The 27,741-nt window shown below is 48.9% G+C and overlaps 1 protein-coding gene across 7 annotated transcripts in view; it reads left to right on the top strand.

Moving 5' to 3' along the window:
• Positions 1-27,741, top strand: part of CLIP2 (CAP-Gly domain containing linker protein 2) — an 80,963-nt gene that overhangs the window by 27,010 nt on the left and 26,212 nt on the right. For all 7 annotated transcript variants that reach the window (XM_048068096.2, XM_048068098.2, XM_048068095.2 and 4 more), the window contains exons 3-6: positions 12,551-13,089; positions 22,584-22,708; positions 26,152-26,365; positions 27,275-27,472. In XM_048068096.2, the coding sequence (XP_047924053.1) occupies positions 12,551-13,089; positions 22,584-22,708; positions 26,152-26,365; positions 27,275-27,472 (1,076 nt within the window). The remainder of the gene's footprint in view (positions 1-12,550; positions 13,090-22,583; positions 22,709-26,151; positions 26,366-27,274; positions 27,473-27,741) is intronic.

The following is a 27,741-nucleotide window of genomic DNA, read 5'->3' as shown; positions in this document are numbered from 1 at the left end:
GAAGATGGTGATGAACTTTGCTATGGCTAAGTCTTAAAAGATGAACCTACCCAGAGAATTTAGGAATTGGTTTGTCTGATCTAGCATGCTGCCAGCGCTCTAATTCACAGGGACCGTTAAGCAGTAGTTACCTGCTGCAGTGGGACTGTTCCCAAGTTGCTTTATGAATTCCTACCAAGCACGAGCTGTAAGTCATTCTAATTTTCTGTAATTATAGGACTGCTATTCACACATGAAACCTCCTGTTATAGATGCTCCAAATGCTTCGCCACCACCTGTGGAGCCTGGAGCTCTGATGTAGGTCAGTATTTGCACACACAACTTAGAGAACTGGGTCTTAGCCCACGTCATCCTGTGAGTCAGGGGTGAAAGTGGGACAGGCATCCTGGCCAGCGGGATTGTGGCCTTTTGCCCTCTCTGTCCTGGCAGCAGGAGCAGCAGCTTCCCTCTGTGATGCTGCTTCCTCTGGTTCTTACTAAGGTAATAAATCTGCAGACATGAGTACGCTTGTGAGTTGACGGGGAGTATGCAGTCATTGAGCATGAAGGAAGATGTCTCAGCCCTGTACTTAGGGTGTGATTGTCTGGTTTCACGTTTAAATTCACATTCCCTGAAGATGACAGGAGCTATATTTATTGCTGTATAGCTTATTTCACAGAATTGCTGATTGCAGAGTATTATGCTTGGAGGTATTTGCTTAAAAAAAAAAAAAGTGCCAGAAATTAGAAGGGCTCGATGCAGACCTTGAACAAAAAAATCAGTTAAGAGACGGTGTGGTTTTGAGAAAAAACACATTTTTTTTTTTTTTAAAAAAAGGGGGTAAAGGGGGTTGGTGGCATGGTGATTTTCTGTCCTAGCAAAGTGTGTGTGATAAAAGCATAAAACTGATCATCTGAAATCATCTGACGATGTTCTGAAGTGGCATAAGAGAGGGTTGGTTCAGATGTGAATCTTCCAGACCAGTAAGACAGAGATACTGGGAATGGGAGCTTACTGTGTGCTCAGGGGTGGCCAGGGTGGTACCTGGAGGGACCGTGTGTGTTTTCTCACAAGGAAGGGATTAGACATCCGCTGCAAATAGATCCTTTGGATTTTCTGCAAATAGTGCCTGTTTGTGTACAAATCGAATTGGATACTTAGCTGTTTAAGCCAGATATTTGGAATAAAGTAGATGACTCAGTGTTAATCTGCTCTCAAATACCTATTTTATTAGATTAGGCAGAACTCAAACAGCCCAGCAGATCCTGTGTTGCGCAGCTCTGCGTACAGTCAGTCCGTTGTGCGACCTCCAGGGGAGGTGCATGGGCTGAGCAATGTGGGCACGGGGGTGTGTGCGGCTGAAGCAATGACTCCAAGCTGTGTTTCAGCAGAGTGCAGCCCTGGGGCTGTACGCAGGTTTGTTTGGCAATTACGAGATGTTGGTCTTTACCTCTCCTGTAGTTCCCCTGGGGTCCTGGGGATGCTGCAGAAGGCCCCTGAAATGTCTGGTTTTCAGGTGAGTCGGACGGAGGGTTCAAAAGGAAGGTACGACTGCGTTGTTGTCGTGGTTCTACTGAGTGGGGAAACAAACTACACGTGATAAAAAGCGCGTTGCTTGCCTTCGTGCTGGTACCATCCCCGTGGTTCAATTAACAGTGGCTTAACTCTGCTGTCTTCGAGGAGAGCTGGTTACTGCAAAAATGAGCCTCTCAGCATGCTGATAAGGAGCTACCCGAGTACCTCCCCTCGCTGTTGCATGTCCCTTGTCACATTTCTGCGCTCTTCCCTCAGGGCTAGCTTCAGACAGGGCATGAGAAAGCGGCTTGTATGGCTGCAGGCGGGGAGCTCTTGCAAAGAGAAACCTCTGGGCAGGACGTGTGTTACTTATTCGTCTGCAGCGTGAGTGTTCGCTTAATGAGAGCGTGAGCTCTTGGGGTTTTGCCTGAATTCCTGCATGTATTGATTAAAATGCCTCCCCTTTCAGGCTGAGGAAGGACCTCCTGCCTCAGCCTTGTGAGGCACTGGCCTCAACTTACCTGCACTGGCACCAAGATCCGTTGGAGTTCAGGATTTTAAGTGAAAAGCGGTAGTTTTATTTCACTGTATGACACTGCACTAGCAGTGTTTGGACAGACTTTGGTTAATCCTTAACCTTTGTGTACATATGGCATGGGTGCGCAGAGCCCTGGGCTGGCCATGAGATCTTGTCCTAGGACTTGGCAGCTCTCTTATAGGGAGGACGTAATTTGTCAGAATGATTAACGAACCGATGCGCTGGGGTGGAGGGGAGGCCTGGGCAGCAGCTCCCACGTGTGTTTGAGCAGTGTGGCTCCATCTTCCTTTACAGACCAGAGCACAGCTCAGTTTCCTGGCTTTTGTTTCCTTTTACAGCCCTAGCTGGCATGAGCCGTTGCAATAGCCTAACATGCACTCAGCAAAAGGGGTTCACGTTTTGGGTAGTTCAAGTACTTTGTGGTAGAAAGGGAAAGTAGGAAGGAGAAAGTTCTGTTTTGGTAGGGTCTACTTCTGTTTACATTGTCATACATTAATAGGGAAGTGCAGCAGGGCAGCCTGTGGGCTGGCCAGGCTGGTACCAGGAAGTCTCGTCACTTTTAGACGGCAGTTCCCTTTTTGTCTAAGTTTTCCGTGACTCCCCAGGGCTGGTAAGGATTTGTGTGATAGTGTTAAGAAATAAAAATAAAGTTCTGGCAGTGCTGGGGCTCGTTCCAACACACAAGGCTGTGCAACACTGCGGTTTGGCAGTGACCTTACCTGAGAGCCCAGAGCAGCACTTTGTGTATTTCAAAAAATCGATCAAACTCTCAGCAACAGCAAATGCTTAATACCCTGCCAATGCCGACTGGTATTCACATAGGTTTCATGCTACGGTTGAAAAACAGGACAGCTGGAATTAGCAGCCTTTCCTCACCCACGATACTGTTGAGTGACGTGGGCAGGGTCTGCAGATGCTGCGAAGCTCTGGCTCCTGCTCTGCTCAGCGCTGCCTCCAAGGACCAGCCACCTGCCACGCTCCACACCGCGCTTGGGATTCCTGGAAATGCACTGAGCTAATGAATGCACAAAGCCGCTCGGGCTGGGGAAGGTGTGCGAAGGCACCGTGGTGTTCCTGGCTTGTCTTCCAGCTGCAGAAATGCACCCCTGGCTTGAATTCAAGGATGGTTTAAGCTTGAGCTGGTGGCATGTGGGTGTCTGAAGTGCTGCTGGTAATGCAGCAGAACACAGGTAGGAGCTGCACAGCTCATCAGCTGCCAGGCCAGGCAAAAAAGCTGGCATTGAACGAGGCGCTCTCCTTGTGATTTAACTTTCCTTTCCCCTGACTGTTAGAGGCATGGCCGCTCGGCACCCCCGTGGCTGCTCAGGTGATGTCCTGTGAGTACATTTCTTGAGTTACGCACACGCAGCATCATCTTCATTGTGTTCCTTGTACAGGCTGTTGTCCTTGGAGCGGCTAATCCCCTGGTACGGATCCAGTCTGTAAAGCAATAACAGTAATTGCTCTCTTGGTGGAATAAGCCAGGCTGTTTTCTGGTACATTCCCTTCTAAATTTTATTGGCAGTGAGCTAATTTCATCATTTTTGAGTGAACAAGCCGATGGCCTTTCTGTGTACACCTGCTTGAGCAATGTGCTGCTTGGCTGCTCGTCTCTCTCAGTTAATGCTGTAGCTGGTTAGGAATAGCAGCAAAGTCCGTCCGAGTGGGTTTTGTGTGGGAATGACGCCTGAGCAAAAATCCTACACTTAGAAAGGCTGTGAAATTCCAAACTGAGTTCAAAACCCTGCTGCTTGATTGCTTTTCTGGTGGAGAGAAAGCGCTGTGCTTTGCTTGGCTGCTCTTTCCACTGTTGGGGTCTCGAGATAAATTTCTCCAGTTCAGAAGGTGTCCTGAGACCGCTCCTCTCTCCGTGCTAGCGCCAGCGCTCTGCCTGGGAAATCATTTATAAGTGCCTCATTAAAGACCTGTGTCTGCCTCTTTTCTCCCTTTTTGTCATCGGATCGGCTCACTGAGAGCAGCTGTCTTCGCCTCCCTAGCAGCACCCCCTAAACCACGCTCGTGCCGTACAAATTCCCACAGCCTAAGGAATCGCAGACAACTGCGGGTACACATGTGCCGGGCTTTGCAGACGTGGCGAGGTTAGCCCGAGCTCGTTCCCAAGCTTGTCTACGCTTAGTTGAAAAGAAAAGTCTCTAAGAAGTTAGCTTTGTGCTAGATTCTTTAAAAAAGAAGCCGACCATATGGCGTGATTACAGCGATGCAACTGGAGAGCGAGGTGCGTGCGAGGAGAGGCGGCGATGCGCCGTGCGATGCTCGGGCTGCCTGAAGGCTGTTCACCCGCGTGCTCCGAGTAAGTGCATCCCCCCAGCTGGTCTCCTCGCCCTCAGGGCCGTCTTGTGGGTTATCACAGCACTGTGCTACCTCAGGCTGCTCTCTTATTCTCCTTAAGTATAAATCTGAAGTATTTTGCTTGCAATGATCTGGGCGAGGTGACCATTTGAGGGACTGGGGGGGGAAAAAGAAGTATTGAATAGTTATAGCTAAGGGCTTGCTTAAATGAGAAACCGTACCCTTTAGTTAAAATAAGCTATAATCAACAAAGTGAACAATGCTTCCAAGCTGCATATTCTATCGTTAAAGTGATTTTGTTTGTTATTTAAGAATGAAATCTGTATTATTCAGCAATGCACCAGGGATTGCTTCAACATAGCCCTAGGTTTTCAAATGGGTCTGTGACTTTTTTTTTCTAGAGGCTGGGGTGGCGTGGGCTGGGGAAAAAGGTGTGGGTGCTCCGTTCCTTCTGTCAGACCTGGAACACCCTTAATATTGTGGGATTTTTGTTTTCGTTATTTATCAGGAAAACAGGATGCCTTTCCAGAGGTATGATAGATGGGCCATGTTTTCAGGCTGGAAAATGTTAGATAACAGATTGAAACATGAATGTTGAAATAATATGGTTTTTAAAAATAATAATTATGTAAAAAAAAAAAAAGACTGTAATCTTGGTGAATAGATCCGTCCATATGCTGCAAGCTAATTATCACTCAGTGAAAGAAATCTTGTGTGTTCTCTACTAGGCACTCACCTCCTTTCTGCCCTGTGCTGCCAAAAACTACCTGCTTTGCATGTTGTGTTGAATGCCACTGTTTATACGAAAAACTTTAAAATCCTGACATATAATAAATATCACAGTTTCTTTTAAGAATTACACTGAGCCAGCCTGCCGTTATCTGATCCAGTGAAGCTGTAAAAGCCCAGGGTCCTCCAGCCCTCCCGTCTCTGGCGGGCACCACGGAGGCACGTCTCGCCCGTGGCGGAGCAGATTTTGTACCAGTCAGCCTCTTGAATGAGACCTTTATAAGAAAGTCTTTGTTCAGGATGTCTGTTTGAGGTTCAGTGCCCTTCCCAGCTGCCTTGTAAAGACAAATATCTGCCTCAATGGGTATCTCCTTGCATTCCCTGCAGAGCTGCTCTGCAGCAGCTCTCATTTGTGCACTCATTGAGTTCTCGGTTGGTTTCTTATTGTCCTCTTCCCTTCCTCCTCCCGTCAGGTTTCTTTCTAGGTATTATCACTCTCTTCAGAGTAGGCAGAGCTGGCGATGCTGAAGTTGTATCAGATCTTAATACCCACGCGGTGGGGCTTATTCCAGGGACCTGCAGGGGCAATAGATTTCCAGGGTGCCAGATGCAGAGTTCATCTCGGTGCCAGTCATTACATTCAGGTCCCACGAGATAGGCCTTACAGACCCAACTTTTCAGCTCTGAACTTAGAGAGCTTTCAGTCGTTGTTTCCAAGTCAGCCATAAATCTCTCGGGCTGCTTCCTCCCACAATGTGCTGCCAGGCACTCAGCTACTCCCCGCAAAGCATTGCTTTCTCTAGCGGTCACCTATCCCCTCTCTCTTTCTGCATTATCCTGCAGCCTGAAAAGGCCGTGATAAATCTTGCAGAAAACAGCTGCTTCAACAATTTGAGTTTGGGTAGAGCAGAGTGGGCTGGCTTTCACTTGGCTGCCAACAACATCATTTCTGTGTAATCCAAGCAGCTTTGAGAAGCTCCAATTCCTCTGTGGGAACCTAGAAATCCGCGCGGCGAGGCCCCAGCCCCCAAGCAGCGTGAAGGCAGCAGGCAGCCAGCCCTCCTCCCTTGGGAGACCCCGTCAGCCCCCCGGCTCCTGCTGAGGCTGCCAGATGAAGCCATGCCTCTGCCCGCGCAGATGGCAGCTCCCAGAGGTACAGCAGGTTGTGCCTCCTCGTCTCCTGCCTGGCAGTCCAGATATGGTATTCAACAGGGACCGAGGCTTGCCTCGTTGAAAACTGATGCTGTGGATTGTCCTTTTTTGTTCCCGTCTCTGTATGGGAAGCTCTAATCAGCTCTGCTGCGACCATCGGTTGGGGAATTTCTGTAGCGCTGTGCTTGGAGGTGAAATGGTATTGCAGACCCAGAGAGGCTCACAGCAAACAGTACTTGCAATGGGTAAAGCCCAGATTGCTGGGAGTGGACAGGTACTCGCCTGTAGAGATGCTGTTCTACAGCTCTGGCTCTTAGGGGAGGGCGGTAGTTTTAACAGAAGCATGTCATCCATCCCAAGCGTTTGGTGCCCTCAGCACAGGCTGCAGCGTGAGCAGGGGCAGTACCGGGCACCCCAGTGAGACCAGATGCCCTTGGCAGCTGAGCCTTGAGCCCAGCAGTGAGCCAGGCACTAAGCTCTCACGTCTCAAGCTCTTGCATAATCCTTGCGGCAGTGAAAACATAAATTATTCCTTCCAGCTGCAGGGTTTTCCAGCTGACAAAATCTGCCTTGGCTTCACATGGGCCTTAGGGTCCCCTGGCCTTGGGACTGCCCCGAAGCACTGCCCAGTCTGGGCAGGAGCAGAGCTGGCCCTGAAGCTTCCTGGCCCCTTGGTTTGGCCACAGGGCTGGCAAATGTCAGGTGCTTGCTAGCCACAAGGCAAGCTGCCCCATCGCCTCTTAGCTGTACCTATAGCATCTGTGGTGGGCTGCAGCTGGGTGAGGAAACAGCACCTGTCAGATAGGCACGGAAAGTTGTGTGCACCCTTTGTCAGGCTAAATCGGGGCTGTGTTAGGTACAGACCTGTTCATTTGCCCTGTGGTTTAAATCAAACAAAAAAAACCCAACAACCACTAAAAAAAAACCCTCAAAATTAAAATGGAGAAGGGAAAAGACCTTTCCTAAGGGTGTTGTAAAGCTCTTTTGTAAATATCATGGGTTTTCTCCTTCTGCCCTCCCTTTCTGGCATAAGACATGCTACTCTGGTATATCTTTTTTTCTTCATTTAAATGTAATGTGCCTCCATTTTATCAATTAACTGCCTGTCTCCTGATTCCCATGGCAACACAATAGGCTGTTGAATTTCTGATTCTTTTGGCAGTCAGGGTGCCTGGCATGTGTCTCAGGAGCAGCGAGATCACAAAAGGTTTCTGCAGGGAGTAGGAAATACGTGGGTAACGCTCACTGCGCGCTGCTTCTCATGCTAAACCATTTTCCTCTTCCCTCCTCCCCTTCCGAAACAAGTTTCCTTTCTCCCTTTGTTTCCATTACCCAGCGATAAGAAACAAGCAACCGGAGTGCTGCGGGAGGCCGAAAGGCACGGAGGGAGCGAGAGGGTGCCTGGTCTTGTCGGACGGGGATGGCTCCCAGACGCAGCACGAGGCTGTGTCTCTTGAGGGATCCTGCACTGAGGGTTATTGCTGCTGATGCTGCGGGGTGATTGCTCTGTTCCTCCTGCTACAACTTTCAGAGCCTCTTTGCAAGGGTTTCTCGCTCCTGTACCTGTACAAAGCTGCCTCTGCACCCCTTGCTATGGCAGGCGCTTCCAAGAGCTGGAGGAGCCCACGTTCTGCTTACCGGAGTCCTTGCGATCCCTGGGGCTTCAGACACATGGCTTTCATTGACGCTGTAACGAGAGCCATGCGAGCAGGCCGGAGCCTCAGTTAAATCCTTTAGCCTCTCCAGTTCCCGGCTCAGAGGAATGTGTCTGGCTCCTGAAGTGCTGGTGCCTGAACCGTGTGGGGTGCCCTGTCGGTGCCGGCCCCCGAACGGACAGGAGTTTGCAGAAAGGCCCCAAGGGCCGGGTCTGCTGTACGTGTTATTGGCCTGTCACGTGCGGTCTTCACAAAAGCTAAAGGGGAAACAGAGATTTAGGGTTGGATAAGATGTGTGTTTACTGGGCGCCCTGCATGACTTTGGTTTATAAATTGTTGTTCGGCCCTGAGAGTTGTGACCTACAGGAAGACCATTTAAACTGCAAAGAATGAGCTGGCTGACGAGCACAATAGGGTTGTAAAGCTGGAAAGCCCGAGTGGAAGAGATCCCACATGGTGCGTGTTATATCTTAGAGCCTGTGGTACGTGTGAGAGGGAGGGAGGAGCTGTCGCAGTCCTGTCCTGCAAGCAGGGTTTGCGCTGGACAGAGCGGCAAAGAGAAGGCAGCGATCCCCCTGGGCGAAGGAGGGAGAGCTCTCCATGCCGCTGGCTTCCAGGTGAGCTGCCGGGTTCAATGCCCAGTAGGGGCGTTCGGACGCTTCCCATGGCTTCTTGCTCAGCATCACCAGGGAACTGCTGAAAGGTGGGTTGGAGCAGAAAAAAATCAATCTGCATTTTGTTTTTCTCATTCCTCTGCTGTAACTCCGTTCTCAGCTTTGTACCTGAGATCAGTAGCTCTGCTTTAGCAGCTTCTCTTGGAACTCATTTGTGTTCATTTGGGGGAGTCCGACCAGAACAGGAGGGCTTTTCCCCTCCAGAAACAGCACCCAAGTGATGCAGGCAGAGGCCAGCTGTTAGGTGCCCGTGGGCTGAGGAGACCTCGGGAGTTGTGGACACCTGGGTGGCTTTCCTCTGAGCTGCTCTAGGAGGGGACAACTGCAGCTGTCAGGTCTCGGAGGGCAGTGCTGCTAGCTAGCACCAGTGCCTACTGCCAGCTAATTTCAGCCGTAGGCTATTCTAAAATACTCTTGGGATCGAAGATGGATTACTCACTGCTGCCTTGTGTCTTCTTACGGGCTGGTGACTAGATACCTGGCTGGGAGGATCAGGGCTTGGTCTTCTCAGACCGCGCTGGTTGTTGTGTGGCCATGTAATTAGCGGGTCCACCAGACCTGAAGCCTGGAAGAATGGCTTTGGTTGGGCCACTGTGACTCTTCATTTCTCTGGAAACTTAGTGCACAAAAGCCTGTTAGCTGTACCATAGGAAAACTGGGGGCTTAGTAATTATTTTATATGTGGGTAATGAAGGGCATGTAAAATACCGAGTTCCTGCCGTGTGGCCATAATGATGAAGGTGATCTTTGTGGCAGCTCTTCATTTAAACGCTGTCTTTTTGAACTGTTCAGCCTCGTGCTAAAGAATTCATAACGCTTCTGACTGCACTGCTCTGCTTGGGAGCCTGTAATTAGGCTGCTTCCCTGCGATGGTGTAATTACTGCAGCTTGGCAGCCCTGCCTGTCGGGCAGCCACCTAAAATGAACAAAGTCCTGCTAAAATTTTGGCTTTATTGGGGAATGCTATGTGGCACCATGAGTCCAGTGAACTCCTCTTTTTTTCCCCCTGTCCAAGCCAGTTTTTGAAGGTGGTTGCTCTTACAGTGAGTCTAGATGTGGTTTTAAATTCTGCTGCAGTGTTTGTTCAGCCCTGGGGCAGCCTTCCTGCCTTTCTTTGCTTCAGCTTCGCTGCTGAAGGGTTAGGTTATCCCAGCCTTTTTACAGAGGTGTTTGGGAGAGCTAATGTCAGCTCTATCTTGATCGTTAATGAACAGATCTAATAAAGATTCCTAGGGCTCCGCTAGGGCTAGAAAAACAGCTTTGATCTTTTGTGAACTCAGACACAGCCCGTCCAAAATTTCTGTGCTTTTAGTGCCCTGGACAGCAGAGTTCAGCTTGCTGTTCTGCTTGGCATGTCGCGTGGGTCTGCTGCAAACATGTCAGCAGCGTGAGATCTGGGGATTACAACACTCTGCTGAGCGTGAAACCAGGACGTAAGTTGTGTTTCTCATTTACTTCATTTGCACACATAGAAAAGGGGAGAGAGTACATCCATAGCACACACATTGTTGGTGATAAAACCCTACAGCCATATCTGGCTATTAAAATGAAAGACTGGCTTTAAAGTGTAACTTGCTGGCTCCTAATCTAGCTGCTTGACTGTCTTGTGCTCATAGGGGTTGAAATGAAAATGGTAGCATTTATTTTCTGCTTATGGTTGTCTTTTTGGCACACCTGGACAGAGCCATGTTTCCTTTTCCATCCTTGTTACTTAAAGTCTTTACTAAAGATCAAAAGTCCTAAGCATCCTTATAATCTTTTTGTTTCTCAGTTTTTAAGGTGAACTTGGCTCTTGGATGTGAAGCCATCCCCTCTAATGGAGCTCCTTTTGGCGTACTGTCTTTTAAAAGTTTGAGAGGACAGGCAGCTGCCAAATTAAGAAGTTAATGAACATGTGAGTTGAGGAAACTTTCAGGGCAGGACACTAAGGTCAAGAGAAGGCAGCTCAGGGACAACGACACAATCTTCTCCCAGGAAGCTGGCTGGGCTCCACTGGGAGCACTGCACACAGCTGCTGCTGAGCTTTCCAGTTGGGAATGGCATTTGTGTCACTGCCCTTCCTGTGCTAGGGGTGAGTTTTATGGTACTTGTTCTGGCGAAGTGGTGCTGCTGAGGCTGAAGTTAGAGCACACCCTGGAGCAGGGAAGTCTGGCTAACTTTCTCGTGCTGTTAAAGCTCCAGTTCACCAAGCCTAGTGAGCTGCTAGGGGGTGATTCCTTCAGGAGCCACGAATGAGCTGTTGCAATTGTGCTGCACAGATTTAAGCGCTGACTCTAGAGTCTAATGACAACTGAAGTGTCAATAGTAATCTCTCTTAAGGCAGCTGTTTTAGCAAGAACTCTAAAGTTCTTCGTACTAACACTGAAGCACTGGTGCTCTTTTCTTTCCCCTGGCATTAAACCTTAAGCAAAGCTTCAAGTGTCCTGCTTTGAGAGCCGTTACTCTCTTTGGTCTTTCTAGGAGCTGGACTTGATCCGTCAGGCCCATTCTCTCTGGAAGAGATGCAGCAGTGGTGCAGGCTGAGCAGTGGTGATGGCTGAGCAAATGTCACAGCTCGCTTCAGATAAGCACTCAAGTGTGGCTGGCCTCTGCAGCTATTTAGACTTTCTCGATTGGTCTTGTCCGAGAGCAAACAAAACTTTCTTCCTGGGTGTGCTTCGTGTTGGTGGCACCCAGAAATTTCAGGCTAAAGATTGGCTGAAGAGTCCAGATAGCTTTAACTGAGGGCTGAATGTGTGGGACCCACCCTAGGTCAGCTATAGGGGAGAAGCACACTTAGGATCTCAGTGCTGCCAGGTGCTGAGGATGACCACAGGTCTGGGGTATAGGACTTGCTGGATCTTAATTTGCAAGCTTATTTCCTAAGTCTGTGTGGTTTCTTTCAGGGCTTTACTTACTTAGCATTGCCCACCCCCCTGTCTTTGGACTTAAGAGTGCTTTAATGAAGTCCATATGCTCTTTATTTTAGGTCCCCTGGGACCCAGACGGAAAGCACAACGTTTGTGATCGTTTGACCCTGGGGTCAGCAAGTGTGGGGTCACTGCGAGCTTGTCTGCTTGGGTTGTCTTTGTTACCCTTCAGATGCCAGCCGCGTACTTAAGGGTCTCCTTTTGTACTGCTGCAAGTTTGGCCCATCCTAGGAGATGGAGAGAGCGGCCGGGACGGTGAATTTACAGCAGCATCTGCAGCTTTCCTCCTCCCAGCGAAGCGTAGCTGGAGGCCCTGCCGATGCAGGGATAAGCGTTCCCTCTTGCAGGTTTGCCTGAGTTCTGCACGCTGAACCCCAGCCCTGGAAGGGCCGTGCTCGCGGGGGTTTGTAGATGTTTCCTGTTTATAGATGCTCTGTTTATATTGAGCATACCCCAGGTGTCTGCTTGCTGCTGGTCTCTGCTCTGCGCAGGGCACAGCAGCAGCTGGGAAAAGCAAGCAATGTGCGAAGGCAGCTGTCTGGTCCCACGGGGGCTGTTATTGCCCTCCAGCGGGACACGCGGTGCCTGGGTTAACTGTTTGCCTGCATCCAGACCTGAGGAGCTCTGAACACCCACTGAAACATCACAGCTCACCCTTTTTTGGGATAAAAGGGTGACTTTGGCATCTTTCTTTGAGCAGTCCCCTTGGATCCTTAGGCACCTACCTCCACTTCTGTCCTTTTGAGCTTATTTACACCGGCACTGCTGTGCTAAATATCCTCCAGTGCTGTGGTGGGACTGGGAATAAATGCACCTTATAAAAGGGGACAAAGACATGGTGTTGATTCTTTACTTGTGTGTGAGACCTGCAGAAACTGGGCAGCATGTGGAGATTTCAGTGCAAACTGCACTTCTGCCAAGAAGATGTCTAAGTACCGGGGTCACTCAGGTTCTAACTCCTGCCTGGTGTAAGGCTGCAACCTGAGTCGTGGCCCCAGATGTTTCCTTTTCGTAAATGTCCCTTCCTGGTGTTGTGGCTGCCTCTAGGATTTCTCCTCATGCCAAATCCTCTCTTCCCTCGATTCACAGGCTCGCCCTTACACAAGCAGGGTACCACCTCCACTGCCAGCGCCGAGAAGTCGGGCTCAAAGGTTGCCGAGGTGGGCGACGATTTCCTGGGAGACTTCGTGGTGGGCGAACGCGTCTGGGTGAATGGAGTGAAGCCAGGAGTGATCCAGTACCTCGGGGAGACGCAATTTGCTCCGGGCCAGTGGGCAGGGGTCGTTCTGGATGACCCGGTGGGTAAGAATGACGGCTCGGTCGGTGGAGTGCGTTACTTCGAGTGCCAGCCGCTGCAGGGGATCTTCACCCGACCGTCCAAGCTGACGCGGCAGCCGGTGGCCGAGGGCTCGGGGAGCGACGCCCCCTCCGTGGACTCTCTCACGGCCCAGAACTTGTCGCTGCACTCGGGGACGGCCACGCCGCCCCTCTCCACCCGTGTCATCCCCCTGCGGGAGAGCGTCCTCAACAGCGCCATGAAGACGGGCAACGAGTCTGGATCGAACCTCTCGGACAGCGGGTCTGTGAAAAAAGGGGAGAAGGACTTACGGCTTGGAGATCGTGTGCTGGTGAGTTGGTTGTGGGGTCTTCCTTGAAAAGTGAACGACAGAATTTGTCTCCTCCTTGTTTGGGACAAGTTAAAAGGGTGGCAGAGTTGGTGGTGAGATGTGGGGCAGTGTGTGGCCTTGGAAAAGGGAGTGTTTGGGCCAAGCAGGCTTTGAACTTCTGCATTAATTGTTATTTGGGATGCTGTGTCTTGTGGACGTGCCTCTTTTTGACATTGATGCAAGAGTGCTTTTTGTGTTGGGTAAGTCCTGAGCAGTAGAGCGGGATCAGAGAGAGAGAGAGAGCAACTCAAATGCGAGAGGGAAATAGATTATTTTATCCCAATGGTTATCATCTTCTGTCCCTGTGATACTCTCTATAATGGTGTGTGCCGGAGCTTTTGAGGTGTCTTGTTGCACGTGGTCATACTCCGCAAGTGTTTGCAAGAATCTCTCATGGCTGATCGCTCCCCTTCTGGTGCTTCAGTTTCTAAGATGCTGGATATGATAGTAATTACTTTCCCATACAGAAAGACATTTGCAATTATTTTTATAAAAGGGCAGAACTTTGGGGGAAATTATTGTACTGGTGGATGGATTATCCACCTCTGATTTGTGCTGTTGTTTTCATTATTTAAAATAGAGCACCGCGTGCCTTCAAGCCAAAGGGACGTATTTGTGCTAAAAAAAAGTCTTACTGGAGGTTTGCCATCAAATTTGTCACCATTTGTGTCATATCAAAGGAATAGTATTTTCAGTGGAGGTTTAGAAAGAAAGGAAACAGCACAGGTGAATCGAGTCTTATTATGTAGTTCTATAAAATAATTTAGGTTTGTTTAGTGTGTATGATACGTGCTGTGATACCAGATGTTGTGAAGAACCAGGCATTTGAGCATACATCTCTTGTGACTTTATCTTTTAGCTCCAGGTATATTAAAGTTGACTTTAACCAACAGATGACGGGTTCCAGAGGGTTAGTCTTTGTGCGTCCCAGGCAGTCTGGCTCCCATCTGAAATGAGCTACGTAGCGTTTCCTTTTGGGGGCACCTGGTTCTGATACTGGTAGTTTTGGCATGGAACTGTAGGCAGATTTGCCCTCTGGTTACTGATAGTGGTTTGGTAGAAGCCGACACTTTCTGTATTCCTCTGAGCAGCCCTAGGCTGTGCTGGGGCAGGCAGAGACTTCGGTGACAAAGTGATCAAAGCGGGCTAAGCTCGGTGGCAGTGCCTGGCCTGAGAGATGCTGGTGTCCACCAGCAGAGGGTGAGCTTTTCCGAGCCACACATTTATTTGGATACACGTAGACTCCCCTGTGCTGATGAGTTCTGTGAGGACCCACCCAAACCAGCTGTTCTGCCACCAGCAGCCCTCCAAAGCCTCCTGCCCGGGCTCGGCGGGTGCATCGCTCCCCAGCAGGTAGCACGACAGGCTGGGGAGGGGGCTGTGCTGCCCAGCTGAATCGTGAGGGTCTTGTGCAGGGGGCTCAGAGGTGCTCCCAACGCGCCCGGTGGTCTTGGGGAGCAGGGCTTTTCTGCTGGTGATAGCCGCAGCCCTGGGCAGGCTGCGGCTCAAGCTGACGGAGTTGATTCCTTTTTCATTTTATTTAAAATATATATATATTTTTTTCTTCATTTTCAGAGGAGAAGTGCAGGTGAGTTCTGTCTGTGCCTATCGAGTGTGGCATTTATTAAACCTGGTCTGAACACGCAGGCTTTCAGAGCTCACTGTAGAGGTGAGAACACTTTTTATTCTCGGATTTTCCCACGGAAGTGCATTGCATCCTGCATCACAGCAGGACCCGCCAGCTGTTTAGAGGCTTGCTGCTCGTCTGTCAGCTTCCTGACTTTGCTTCTCCGGGGTCTGCCCACTGTCAGCAAAGCTGCTGCTGTCCCTGCTGGTCCCAGGGGCAGGCAGGGAAAGCATCAGAGATGTTCTCTGTTTGCACACACACTGATGGTTCAAAGTGAATACGCTAAAGCAGCCAGCCAAGGGAAAAATGAGCCTCGGGAATCTGTCTTCCTTTAGCTGGTTGGTTTGTTTGCTCCTTTACCTGTTGCAGGGGGTAAGGAAGAGTGCTCAGGTGAAGCCTTTTTTGCTTTTGGAGCAGCAGCCATAGAAGGCAAACTGCAAGAGATACAAAACCTACAGTAAATTGGCTCCATTCCTCCTGAGCCAGGCAGCACAACAGCTTTCCCCAGACTTAATTATCAAATCCCTCTCTTTTGTCCTGACCACGAGCTCACTGAGGCAGGGTCTGCTTGTTTAATACAGTGCTTACCTCGACGTGGCTCATGCAGACTGAGACTTCAACACACTCACGTCACACAAACTGTTAATGGTTTTTCCATGGTCTTGTGTAGTTTTCTGTTTTTTGTTTTTAAATGAATAAAAGCCCTCCTCCCCTGCCAGCTGGCTTATCCAGCCCAGATGTTATAAAATACATTTTGTACTATGATGTGTTACTGTAATGAAGAACATTAAAAGAACAAATCTGAAGCAAGCTCGGCATCTCACGGGCACTAGCAGGAGCACTCAGAGAAACCTCAGGAATTGTTTGTGTGTGGTAGCAGAGGTCCAGGAAAAGAGCAGGTAATGATAACAAGAAACCATTTGCTGGTACGGTCCAGTAATATGTGCTTGGCAGATGGTTTTTTTTCCAGTAATGGAGACATCAGTTAATCATATTTGGTGCTTGAATACATAAGCAATAATTCTGGGTTAACCCGAATTGCCTCAAATTCCCTGAGTCAATCCTTGGTCTTGTCCTCTGCAGATTGGTGTGGTTTTAGTAGTCTTTATTGCTCTTAGTGCGTGCATTCCCGTAAGATTATCTTTTTATTTGAGAATGGCTTTGGGGCAGAGGGGAACCACCGCAGGCTTTTCGAGGGAGGGGAGGACCTGCATTTTCTGTAATTGCTCTGCTGACAGAGCAGAAGGTTGCAGGAGCCCCTCCTGGGCCTGCAGGGTCGGAACCTGGTGCTGCGAGCGTCAGCGCTCTGCATCCCGGGCATTTTCTGCTAGTGGCTTACATTCACTTCGTTGAAGTCCATTATAGCTTGAAGTCATTTTTGCTTTTCAATAACTTTGTTCCGAGACCCTTCCTGACTCTCCAGCAGCTGTTAAAAGTGACTTAATGGAGCTTTCCACTAGAAGAATTAGGTAACATTTGCCTTCGGCACGTCTGAACTCAGACGTTTTCCCAGAGATGCAAAAATTGCATTAAAGAGGTGAAGAAAAACCCTCCACCCTGATATTGTCGAACCTCATTTCTTGAGGTCTGGCAATGAATGTGGAACAATTAACCTTTGCCTTAGTAAGAAGGGAGCTTCCCAACGCGTGGTAATCGCTGGAGTGCTGCTGTTAATGTGAGGCTGGCTGGCTGCCTTTCTCCAGGGAAGGAACGGATGGAAAGAGAGAGATGGAGCAGTTGAGCGTTTTCTGCTTGAGAGGAATCGCTGCTGTTTTTTTTTGCCTAAGAAAATGTATTTTACATGCTGGGGGGGGCTTTCTCAGCAGTTGAACTCATTCCACCCTAATGTACTTGCTGAAGAAGGGTGGGAAGGAGGTGACTGTTCTCTGTATGCAAGTCTAAATAAAGAATATTCTTTTGAGAGAGATGTTCCGTCCCTTAGCCATCCTTCTGTCTCCTAACCGGGATTGCTCTCTTCAGTACCAAAATCTAGTGACAAACAAGACTACTTAAGGGCCATGAAGCATCTTAATTGCTGATTGACTATATTCCTGTGAAGTGTTGCCCCAGTTACTCTTTGGATAGATTCTAGGTTTGCAACTTTGCCAGGACTTGTAGGTGGCCGAAACCAGAATCACTGTTGAGATAGCAGGGGCGGTGCTGACAGTGGGATCCTGATGGAGCAGTGCCGGGGCTGGCTGGTGGCAGGACTGCCGTGGTGAGCTGGTTGGGCTGCTGCAGAGAGGCTCCGGGCTCACCCTGAGTGCATGATAGCGATCGCTTTCTCCTCTGCACGCTGCCAAGTGGCTTTTTGCCTGTGGTGTATTGCAACCTCTGGCTCTTGGCAAATGACAAAGTTGTCATGAGTAAACTAATCGCGTCCGTTTCTTTGGTGCCCCCCCTGCAGCTGCACACACCAATGTTGATCTGCCTGCCTGAAGCTGCAGAAAGCCTTTAACCACCTGAGTGAAAAAACATTCTCGTTAGGAGCTCCCCGGCAAGGAGGATCGCAGCATTAGCCTTTCCCCTTGGGCCGGGACGGCCAGGGGCTCTGCTGTCGGCTGGCTTTGAGCTCTTTCAGTGCCTGCGACTGGAGTCTCGCTGCTGGGAAGGCATGTGAGGTATTGGGAAGGAACCATCCGTGCTTTTTCTTTTCCTGGTAATTCAGCAGAGCTCTCCCAGCTTGCTAGGGTCTTACAGATGCAGCGGTGTTCCTGGGTTTAGCAGAAGGACGGTAACAAGATGCGTTCACTGATTGCAAACCAGGCAGTGAAGAAAGGTGGATCCACATTCTGTAGTTCTATCGGGACAGTATTGTCAGGAAAGATGTTAGTATTCATCACCTGCTTTCAGCTTGTGGAGACCATTAATTGCTGTGCCTTGGCTGGCGGGTATGACAGCAGGATGGCAGAGCCCAGGGCTTCGCATGGGAATACGGCAGTCTCCATCCCTGTGGAGGTTTGGGGGAAGGTTTTGGGGGAGTTTTTGGGAAGGTTTTGCCTTCCAGTAACTTGCAGGATTCAAGAAACAGGAAAACACACAGGTCTTCTAGTCCAAGCTTTTTTCTCACCATATAAGATTTGGTGTGAACAGTAGGTGACTGCTGTTGTCACACGAGCAAGTGTTCCCTGTCCCTGCAGTGAAGCTAAGAGGTAATAAACAGTCCGGAGCTACTGCACTGCCCTGGTGCCATGTTAACTCTTTGAGGCTTGTTGTGCATGCACACACCCTCCTAACCATTCATTTGGGCTGATGCATTGGCCAGTCCTTGTCTTCTGCATGCTGTAGCTATCATTAAGTAGGAGTTGCAAGCGGTCTGTGGCAGAGCACACTGTACAATTAACGTGGGTGGACTCGGTACCGAAGGCAGCCTCAGGAGGGATGCTGTAATTCCAGACTTCCCTCTTGCACCGCGTCCCGAGGACGTTATTTTCTCACTGGTGCCTGAAAGATAAATGTGCCCAGATGTCTTGCATCAGCAGCGCTGTCAGACTTGGCCCTGCGCAATACTGAGTTGTGCTATGGGGATGGGTTGGCCCCAAAGGTAAGTGTTTGGGTTAGAAGAGACTGTAAAAAATCCCTGTAACTTCATGTAGGAGGAACTCTCCTGTAATTCTCGGCTGTCTTTTTCCCCCTCATCCTAAAAGCCAGTTCTGGCATTCACAGATGATGTAGCGAGTGTCTGGTCAGGTGAAACTGCTGATGGTCGGATGCCACCTGAAATGAGCTGTGTTTACAGACAGAGCTGACTGCAACCAGACCTGCACCTTGCCACCAGCCTGCTGAGCGCTGTGCCCGGCCGTCAGCTGGGACACAGCCCTAGTAAGCATTGACGTGCGTTTCCCGTAGGTATGTGTGTTTACTCCCTTGTACTGAGAGCTGGTTATTTCACATAATCTCTGATGTCTGGACACAAACGCCCACGCTACTGCAGAAAGCACTCTCTCTAAATCAGGCCTTGTATGATAATCTTCTGCCATTATGCTTGGAAGAGCTAAAGCACACGTAGTTGGGAAACACAGCTGCTGCTGCTCAGCTCAGGTGGAAATACACTCCTAAAATGAGTACAAGAAAAAAGCCAAATGCCTGTTTTGCCTCCCCGAGGGAAAGGATGGCTGCCTCAGCTCACGTGCTGGGTAATGTCTCAGGAGCAAGCAGCACTTGTCCAGTGAAGACAAGCTTCAATTTCTTGTTAGCATCATCCAATAATAAGAGTCCCGTGCCTGCCCTTTCCCCACCACCCCCTTCCTTCCTCTTCCCACAGGCAGGGGGTCGCAGAGCTTCGCAACTCTGCAGGGACCTGGCATGAGATGTGAGGAGATGTGTTGGTACGTTTTACTTGCACGCTTATCATTCCCACCTTGGCCCTCTGGTCAGCAGCACAGTCCTGTGGAAATGGCTTGGAAAGCAGCTGAGAAAATAAATTGAGATGGCTAGATTAGAATTTTAAGCAGGTAGCACAGCATCGTCTCTGTGGTTTCTGCCTGAGGGGTGTGCTCAAGCAGGAGTCTACAGCCAACGCTGGCCCATGAATTGTGCCTGGTGTTGTGGGGAGCGGTCCCTGTTGGCCTGAATTCCACTTTTTTTTTTTATTTTCCCTGAGCAGCACTGGAGTGAATTACAGCACTGCGCTGCCCACAGGCCCTGGGCTGAGGGCAGCTGTTAGGAGGTTCTTGCTGAGAGCATGAAACTGCAGTGGGGTGAGCAGGAATGGGGTGAGCAGGAAGGGGGCGTAAGGGGAAGGAGCAAACGCAGGCTGCAGGGGTCTGACTTGCAGCAGCCAGACCGAGACATGCCTGGTGCTAACTGGGCAAATTGTTTAAACGATATATCAGCAGCTCTGCTGAAGACAGTGTCTGGAAGGATTAGCATCATTGTCTTTTCAGCCCTGGGATACTGGTATGAGTCCAATTTTGTCATTTTGATGAGAAAACCGTAGTAAAACATGATGTCAGTGTTACTACAGATAGCAGGAAAGGCGCGTGGATGTCTCTTCTGTGACTGCACGATGCTTTTCTGACTCTCTCGTTAAGGACAGAAACCATTAAATATCCCTGGTTTTGTGTTCTGAATGTCAAGCCCAAGACTTTCTTGGGACTCTTGGAGGCCTTTTGTTGAGGAAAGGCCAGGTCAGGACGATGGGCTCTAGTCAAAGGCATGGAAAGGGCCATGGGAGCCAAGGCAGAGAACTTGAGGCTGGATCTGAACTCCCCAGGAGATTAGAGGTGGCTGTGTGGCTCCGAGGCTGCTGGAGTCCAGATGGAGAGGGCAGACTGTGGTGAGCTTGATTTAAGTTAATTACATAAGGGTTTCTTTGCTTCAGGTGAAAACATGGAACACTAATGCTAATCAGAAACCCTCCAAAACAGAACAAAAAAAAATCTTACTATGTCAGTACTGTTTGTTTTCTGAGCTTCAAAAAGGAGCTGTTTTAGCTGCTTTTCTGTAAAAATAACTATAACTGAAAGTAATAACACTTTACATTGGGTAAAATCCCATTCTCTTGGAAATGAATAATCTCGCTGACAATCTTGGTGAATTATTAAAAGCTCTTCTGAAAAGGTTTGAGAGTTTTGCTCTGGGAGCATGGTATAGCAGTGAGGTGTGGGGAGAAGGGGCAGCTGCGCGGCTGCGAACCGCTGTGACTTAGGGTATGTGAGTGCCGGCCCTGCTGGCTTTCTCAAGCTGCTTCTACCCTCCTTCCAAGGTGATACTTCTGATTTATTGAAGGGTCTAATAAAAACAAATGCTTCTGTTTTGATGAGACTGTTCGTTCTGTGCACTGGTGTGACCTGCCAGCTGGCTTTTTCCGAAACGCATTATTTATTTTAGCAGCATTAGCAGATTATCAGGGCTGAATAAATCTGCATGTCTGAGGCGGATGAATTTTCTAGGCTGTCCATCCATGAGAGTTTGTGTGCCTGCCAGAAGCTGGGAAGTTCAACAAGGGGTCCAAATGCTGACCTGTGAGCATGGCAGCCCGATAGCAGCTCCTGACCGTGCTCCCAGCCCCATTGGGGTGAGGGAACCCGGGCTGTCGGGGAGCAGATGTGGGCATTTGGGACAGAATGGGGAGAAGATGATCCTGTGTGGCAAGTGTGTGCTTCATGGAAAAGACAGAATAATCAACCCTCGAAAGGGAAATAAAATGCATTACTTTGGAAACAAAGAATCCCATAGCCATCCGGGGGGCTATGGGATAGCCATTTATGACTTTTGGGTAGGAACACAGCCTGCTCTCTTACTGTCCTGCTCTGGTGCTCTTACACATGTATATATTAAGAAAACTTTCTTTGCTGTTTGGAGACTCACACTGGTGGAGGGAGCTCATCGGGTTTTTAAGGAGTTCACATGAGGTTCTGTGGGGTCAGGATCATGTGGCTCTGTATCTGTAATTAAAACTCGATTAAAAAAAATAACTTAAGACTGCTGGTAAGCTCCCTCCATTTTTATAAATGGCACTAAGATGAATTGCATCTTTATTGAATTCAGCTTGTAGCTAAAGAAATGTACTAGAATGGTATTAAATCACTGCATTAATATTAAGAGAATAATTCTTTCTAGACTCAGATAAATCAAAAACGGGACTGCTGTTTGACTATGAGCAAGTAATAAAGAATCTTACCGAAACTATTCAAATCTGTAACTTGCCAAGTACCTAATACTGAAATGAAGTCCTTTCGCTCCAGGGCATGGTGTAGGACCAGAAAGCCGCCTTCTGATACTTTTCCTGCTGGCAAATATTTTCTTCCTTCCTGTAGAACTTCAGAGTGTTTTTTCCATGAGCAGCACTTTGCTACATCCCTAGTGGGAAAACTTACAGAGGACCAGCTCGAGCTGCAGCGCAGCCTCCCAGGACTTGAGGTAGGACCCAGGCTTCGGAGCTGTGCTCCCTGGTCCTCTCAGGTGCAGTTATTTTTAGGCTGGGAAAACTCATTTGCCTTTGCATAAGCAATTTCCAGAGTATTTAGTGATTAAGAATTGGTAAACCTGTGACATCCCTGGAACATAAAAAGCTGGAGATTTCTGCATTTCTCCATCACTGTAGGGTAGTAATATTTGGTTTATACTGTTTTATGTAAAATTTAATATTAAAAAAATTAACCATTGAAGTCATTGAAGTTAAAAGCTGCAAACTTAATCTTAACATTTTCAAGCTTTCTTCCTTGAACCTAGGCTTAACAGAGAGGCCAAAAAAGGTTTAAATTATATGCTGATTTACTTGAAATACAGATCTTTAGAATATCCCTCCTGCTTTTCCATCTTTCTTTTCTCAGCACAAATACCGAAGGACACCTGTAGGCACTCCTGGTGTAACGGCAGAGGCAGCTGATACAGCTTCTGCTCAGTGAAATGTCTTCTGGTCACAGTGATCAAAACACAGCCTTGTGCATTGCTGACTTCTGCTGTCCTGGGGTCTACTCAGGGCACTGAGAGCTTTAAGTGCACACGGGAGCAAAAGGTGTGACTTTTCTTATTTCTCTGTGCCTTGCAGGAGGCAGGTATAAGCTGTGCGTGGAGGGCTTAAACTCCTTCAAGGTCTGGCAAGCAACTGCATGCAATTAGTTGGTGTTTTCATTGTATTTGTCCTGACATCTTCCGGGCAGACACGTCCAGAAGTGGGAGATTTGCTTGTCGTTATTGGAGAGGCATCTTTGGTGCTAGGAGAACTTGACATGAAAACTGTCTGTTCTGGTTTCATTAGATCTGAATCAGAAAATGCTGATGATGTCTTTTTCCCTTTCTCACTCCACATCTGTTCCAGCTTTAACTGACTTGCAGTAACGCTAGCGTTTGTCTCTAACCCTCAGCGTCTTACCTCCAACAGGTTGGCGGGACAAAGACAGGAGTTGTTCGCTACGTGGGAGAGACGGATTTTGCCAAAGGAGAGTGGTGCGGCGTGGAGCTGGACGAGCCCCTGGGGAAGAACGACGGGGCTGTGGCTGGTACCAGGTACTGTGCGCTCCCGGCCCCAGCCTATAGGTCCTGCGTGCCTCCTGCGGGGACTGGGTGCCAAACTCCATTGGGTCTGGGAGGGGAGAGTTGATGTGTTGGGTTGGATGTTATAAATTGGGAGGAAGAGTCCAGTTTTGAGTCTTTTAAGCTTTGGACTAACTTTTCCGGGAGATAAAATGGAAGCCTCATTACCGGAGCATTTTATAGCAGAATCAAATAAGGTCTGTACATAGAGAAGTAACTGGAGTGGCTGCAGGAAATGAGAGAGTAGCAAGAGAAGATACCAAATTGCACTGCACTTTGTTTTTTGCTAGGAATGGGTTCTGTGATTGGGTTAGGTCTGCTTTCTACCACACATGTGCTTCATAAATAAACTTTATTCTTGCACTGTATCTGAAATTGAGCCTGTCAGAACTATAGAGAATAAAGAATAACTTTTTCTGGCTTTTCTGGCCTTTTTCTTCCTGGGAACAACTTCCCAAAGATCTGAATGAACAGTTCGTGGCCCTTGTCTGTTCTTGTAGTAATTCTGTAGTGCTACAGCTATCTGCTGATCGATCTTATCACCTCTGCCTCGATAGTACCTCCACTATTTTTGTTTCAAAAAAGCCCTTGTTAGTGTCTAGAAAACTAGGCAGGGACACCTAGCAAGCTTTCTAAGAAGCAGTATTTCTCTTCATGTAGAAGCTAGATAAGGGAATGACCCCCAGCCTCAGGTGCTGAGTTTGGCGATGCTTAGACCTGAGTCATACAGCAGTGCTTTGGCCTTCGTTCAGTACAGGTGGAACTGATTTCCTGTCCTTCACAAGTTCCTTACAGGGGAAATACAGCTGATTTCTCAGGGCTCCTTAAGCAAATCTTACATTAAAGGTGAGATTTAACTTTGAAACTACTCAGGAACTGAGAGTTCTTCCATTGGTAGATCTCAGGTTCTGTAATAAAGGCTTCTTGTGTTGAATCAGCCTCTTTTTGTCCAGCAGTCAAATATTTTCATTTTAAATAAGAGAAACGCTGCCTTGTTCAATGTCAGGGCAAGAAAGCAGTAAATGATTGGCAGCAGATGGCTGACTTCCAGCCTGTTCTCTAAAGAAAAGAACCAGAATATGTCATGGAGTGAAGCCAAGTCCCTGCTTTCGTTGTCGTGCACGATAAAATATCTAAGCTTCATCTTCAGGGTGCTAAGAAGTGATTTACTGTCTTTGTGCATGTGGAATGTGTGGAAGGCAGATGTGAGTGGTAAGGGTGCTCTCTCTGGCTCTCATCCTCACGCTTCTGTTGCTGTGTTCTGAAATCCTAGTTTTTGAAAGTCATCTTTCTTCTGAAACCGCTACATCATGGTTTTATTTTGCTGTGGTGCGCACTGTGTCTGCAAGGCTTCTCTTTGGCGTTTTATCAAAAACAGGAACAATTGATTCCCACAGCAAGGATCAGGGAGCAGAAGCAAATTCAGAGGTTTTGATTAAATAGAGGAGATTGAAGGAAATCTGTACGGCATCCCTGCCTCTTGTGTCCAAGCCGATTATGCAGATCTTGTAGCAGCAGTGAATGCTAGCCAACACAGCAGTGGTACACAGGCACTGTTCAGCTAAGGTCTGTCTACCAAGCATCTGGCTGCAGGCTTGCAGAACTGTCCCTCTTCATCCCTTGAGCCTTCATCTAACCTTCTGATTTTTCTGCAGTGAAAACGCTTCGCTGGCAGCTAACAGGATGGACTGACTTCAACAGCAGGGTTCTGGAGGAAGGCCACCATACTAAAACCCACTCCCTTGGGCCACGCAGGCACCCCTCAGACAGTGCTCCCCACATTTGTCCTGGCCACTCAGGATTCCTGATACTGCCCAGAGTTTGTCCTGCCAGAATCAGGCTGGTAAGAGGCTGTCCAGGGCTCCGGAGGCTCTCTGCTTTGGTGGCTGTTGCCATCTAGCGAGCATCCTTGGTCTGGCTGCCTACCACCAGTGCTCATGCTGCAGTTGCTGTCTGATACAGCAGGAGAGCTGGGCCCAAAGGCAGCCTGCTGTCCCTGAGTCGGTGGAGGCTGGTGGAAGGAGGGGAGGTAATGTGGAGGCAAATGAGCCAGCAAAGGACTCCGTCACCATCTTTGCTGTCGTGAACTCTCCTGGTGAGCTGGTGGCAAAGCAGCCAGAACTTGAGGAGGGTCGCTTTTTTCTGCCTTGGGTCTTCGTTCTGGAACAAGGCCAGCCTGTGGTAGCGCTGCCTTTCTAAACCCAGGAGCCTGTGTTGGTAGCAAGCAGAGGGGTCTAAGTGATTTTGGGTGGTAGGGTTTTTCTCATTTTTTAATTTAAAAAAAAAAGGAGTTGAGCAGGTGTTTGAAAATTAGTCACTCATCTGGGTGGAGATGAGGCTGTTCTCTGGCCTCTCAAGCACAGAGGTCTGCCTGTGACACAGCCGGGTGACTGCCAGCACTTACAAACAGAAGGCTTTTGGGAACCAGCTGCTTGCATCTGGAGAAAGAGCACTTGTGCTAGGAAAGCTGGGTTTGTCATTTATTCATTAGAATCTTTTTTTTAATGCGAACATAGGACAGACTATTATATGGCCCGGTATTTTGTCCTAGCCTTGCTACTGAGGCTTTGAGGAAAAAATTCTTAAAGTGAAGAGTGTTGTATTGGCCCTTCCATTGGCACAAAGGGACATGATGCCTGGAGGTTGTCTGGGTTTACTTAGCTGCAATGCAGCTGGCTAGCAATAGATAGGCCCAAGCTCCAAGGGGGCTCCCAAGGTTTGACGCTATAGGTTTTGTTTATTCGTTCAGAGAGACATAATCATCAGGCTTGCTGCAGTTACCTGATACACCCTTTTTTTTATGCTTGCTTCTTTTTTAGTTTGTTTGCAGGGAACCAGTTTCCCTCCCTCTACCACCCAGTGGGGATGGCACACACTGGAGTTTGGGATAACGGCATTTTTAGCTGCAAAGTTAGGAGGGGAGGAATGGCAGCTCTTGTTCTGGGAGGAAAAACTTACCCATAGCACGTTGTACAGAGCTGTGTGATTTGTGCCTTTTTATTTGACACACTTTGCTGTGTGACTTTTCTGCAAAGCAGGGTAGAGAGCACAGACGTGCAGGTTTTGGGAAGTCTGCTTCTGGAAGGAAGGAGAGCGTGTGCTCTCACTGTGTTTATATGCTGGGATCCTTGTGCTATCCGGGCTACCAGCTGGGTCTTTCCTGGCAGCTCATCAAAGCGTGCCTGGCAATTATCTTGGGCTTCCCTTCTTAATCACCACAAGTGAAAACATGGAGGTTGCCACTGCTCTAAGTGGCAGGAAAGGAGAATAATCCAGCCACTCGCATAAAGGAATCAGTCACAGCAAAGCACTGAGAGAGCTGGGGCCATGTATTGCTTGGCAGTGCTGCTCTGCAAGGCTTGGGCGAGGTGGATGCTGCAGCACTTGTGACTTGGAGCATCCCTCCTGTGTTACAGGTATTTCCAGTGCCCCCCCAAGTTCGGCCTCTTTGCTCCCATCCACAAGGTGATCCGGATCGGCTTCCCATCGACCAGCCCTGCCAAGGCCAAGAAGAGCAAACGGATGGCCATGGGGGTGTCTGCCTTAACCCACAGCCCCAGCAGCTCCTCCATTAGCTCCGTCAGCTCCGTGGCATCGTCCGTCGGGGGCCGGCCCAGCCGCAGCGGGCTGGTAAGTGGCTTGTCCCACAGACTGCAGCCTCCATCTGCTGCGGCCTGGATCTACAAACCTGGGAGGGTTGGAGTTTTGTTCCAGCAGCTGCACTGGGCATGCAGCTTTTTTTTCTTTAACCAGATGCTGAGCAATTGTGACCATTTAAAAAGCCCAAGGGGCTGTTTGGAGTGGGATGAACCTCAGCTCCGCTGTTAAGAGCAGGTTTTGTTACAAGATCCCTGCAAAACAACGCCATTGCTTCCTGCCCCATGTGTTTGCATTGCAGTGAGCTGTTCTGTTAAACAGCTATGCCTTCCAGCTCCTGCAGCGACTGCGTTTTGCCATGAAGGGGTGACTCTGTCCTGGATCACATGCCTTGTGCTTTGGAAGGTGCTCAAGAAGACAGACAGCAGAGCCGGCAGCAATATCATTAAAAGCTCTAGCTCTGACGTAGCATGTGCTGCATAGCACCTGCAGTCATCCTGGCTGGGGAAGAGGGTGCAGCACCCCTTACTGGGAGCAGATCCAACCAGCCCGTACCAGCCTCCAATTGATATAATTCCTCCTAGCTGAGCTTGCTGTTTGGGACTGCACTAGTGCTGGGCGTTGATAAAATGCATTTTAAAAGGCAGATGATACAATACATGGTAACCTTTCCTGACCTAATTCCCACCCCATGTCCTGTCCTTTGGGAAATTATTCTTCCATTGTAGTGTAGGAGAGCTATTGAGCTTGCAAGCAATGCCCAATCTTTTTGCAGACTCATTAACATGACTTGTAGGGCACAGAGCTGGCACTACAGCTCTGTACAGCATAATAAATAATCAGTAGATGAGGTATATTTCAGATTTGACAGGGGACTTTAGGCTATCCTGGACTGGGAAGGACACAACTTTACTCCTGCCTCTTTTTAACTCTGTTCTCCAGCTGACAGAGACCTCCTCACGTTATGCCCGAAAAATCTCTGGCACCACGGCTCTGCAGGAGGCGCTGAAGGAGAAGCAGCAGCACATCGAACAGCTGCTGGCAGAGCGTGACCTGGAGCGGGCTGAAGTTGCCAAAGCCACCAGCCACATCTGCGAGGTGGAGAAGGAGATTGCCATTATGAAGGCCCAACATGAGCAGGTAGGAGGTAGCACGGCTTCCTCGCTGGCACTCTTAGGGAGTTTCAGGTCGTGATAACATTAACCCTGTGCTGCAGCTACCTGATTTGGAAACTGGGCTCTGAATTTCTGCCTTTTTTGTGGGGTTTGCTTAACCCACCACACAGGAAGCTGAGGTTATTTCTCCATTCCTGCTAGTGGGACGTGCTCTCTCTGTCCCAAGGAGGGAGCAGACAAAGGGCTGGTGATATCTGTGTCTGGCGGATCAATACATCTGAATGCTGAGATGCA

The sequence above is a fragment of the Anser cygnoides genome, chromosome 18 (assembly GCF_040182565.1).
Source record: "Anser cygnoides isolate HZ-2024a breed goose chromosome 18, Taihu_goose_T2T_genome, whole genome shotgun sequence".
NCBI classification, from domain to species: Eukaryota; Metazoa; Chordata; class Aves; order Anseriformes; family Anatidae; genus Anser; species Anser cygnoides.
The sequence above is the reverse complement of the archived record's forward strand: the minus strand, read 5'-3'. Positions and strand labels throughout refer to the sequence as shown.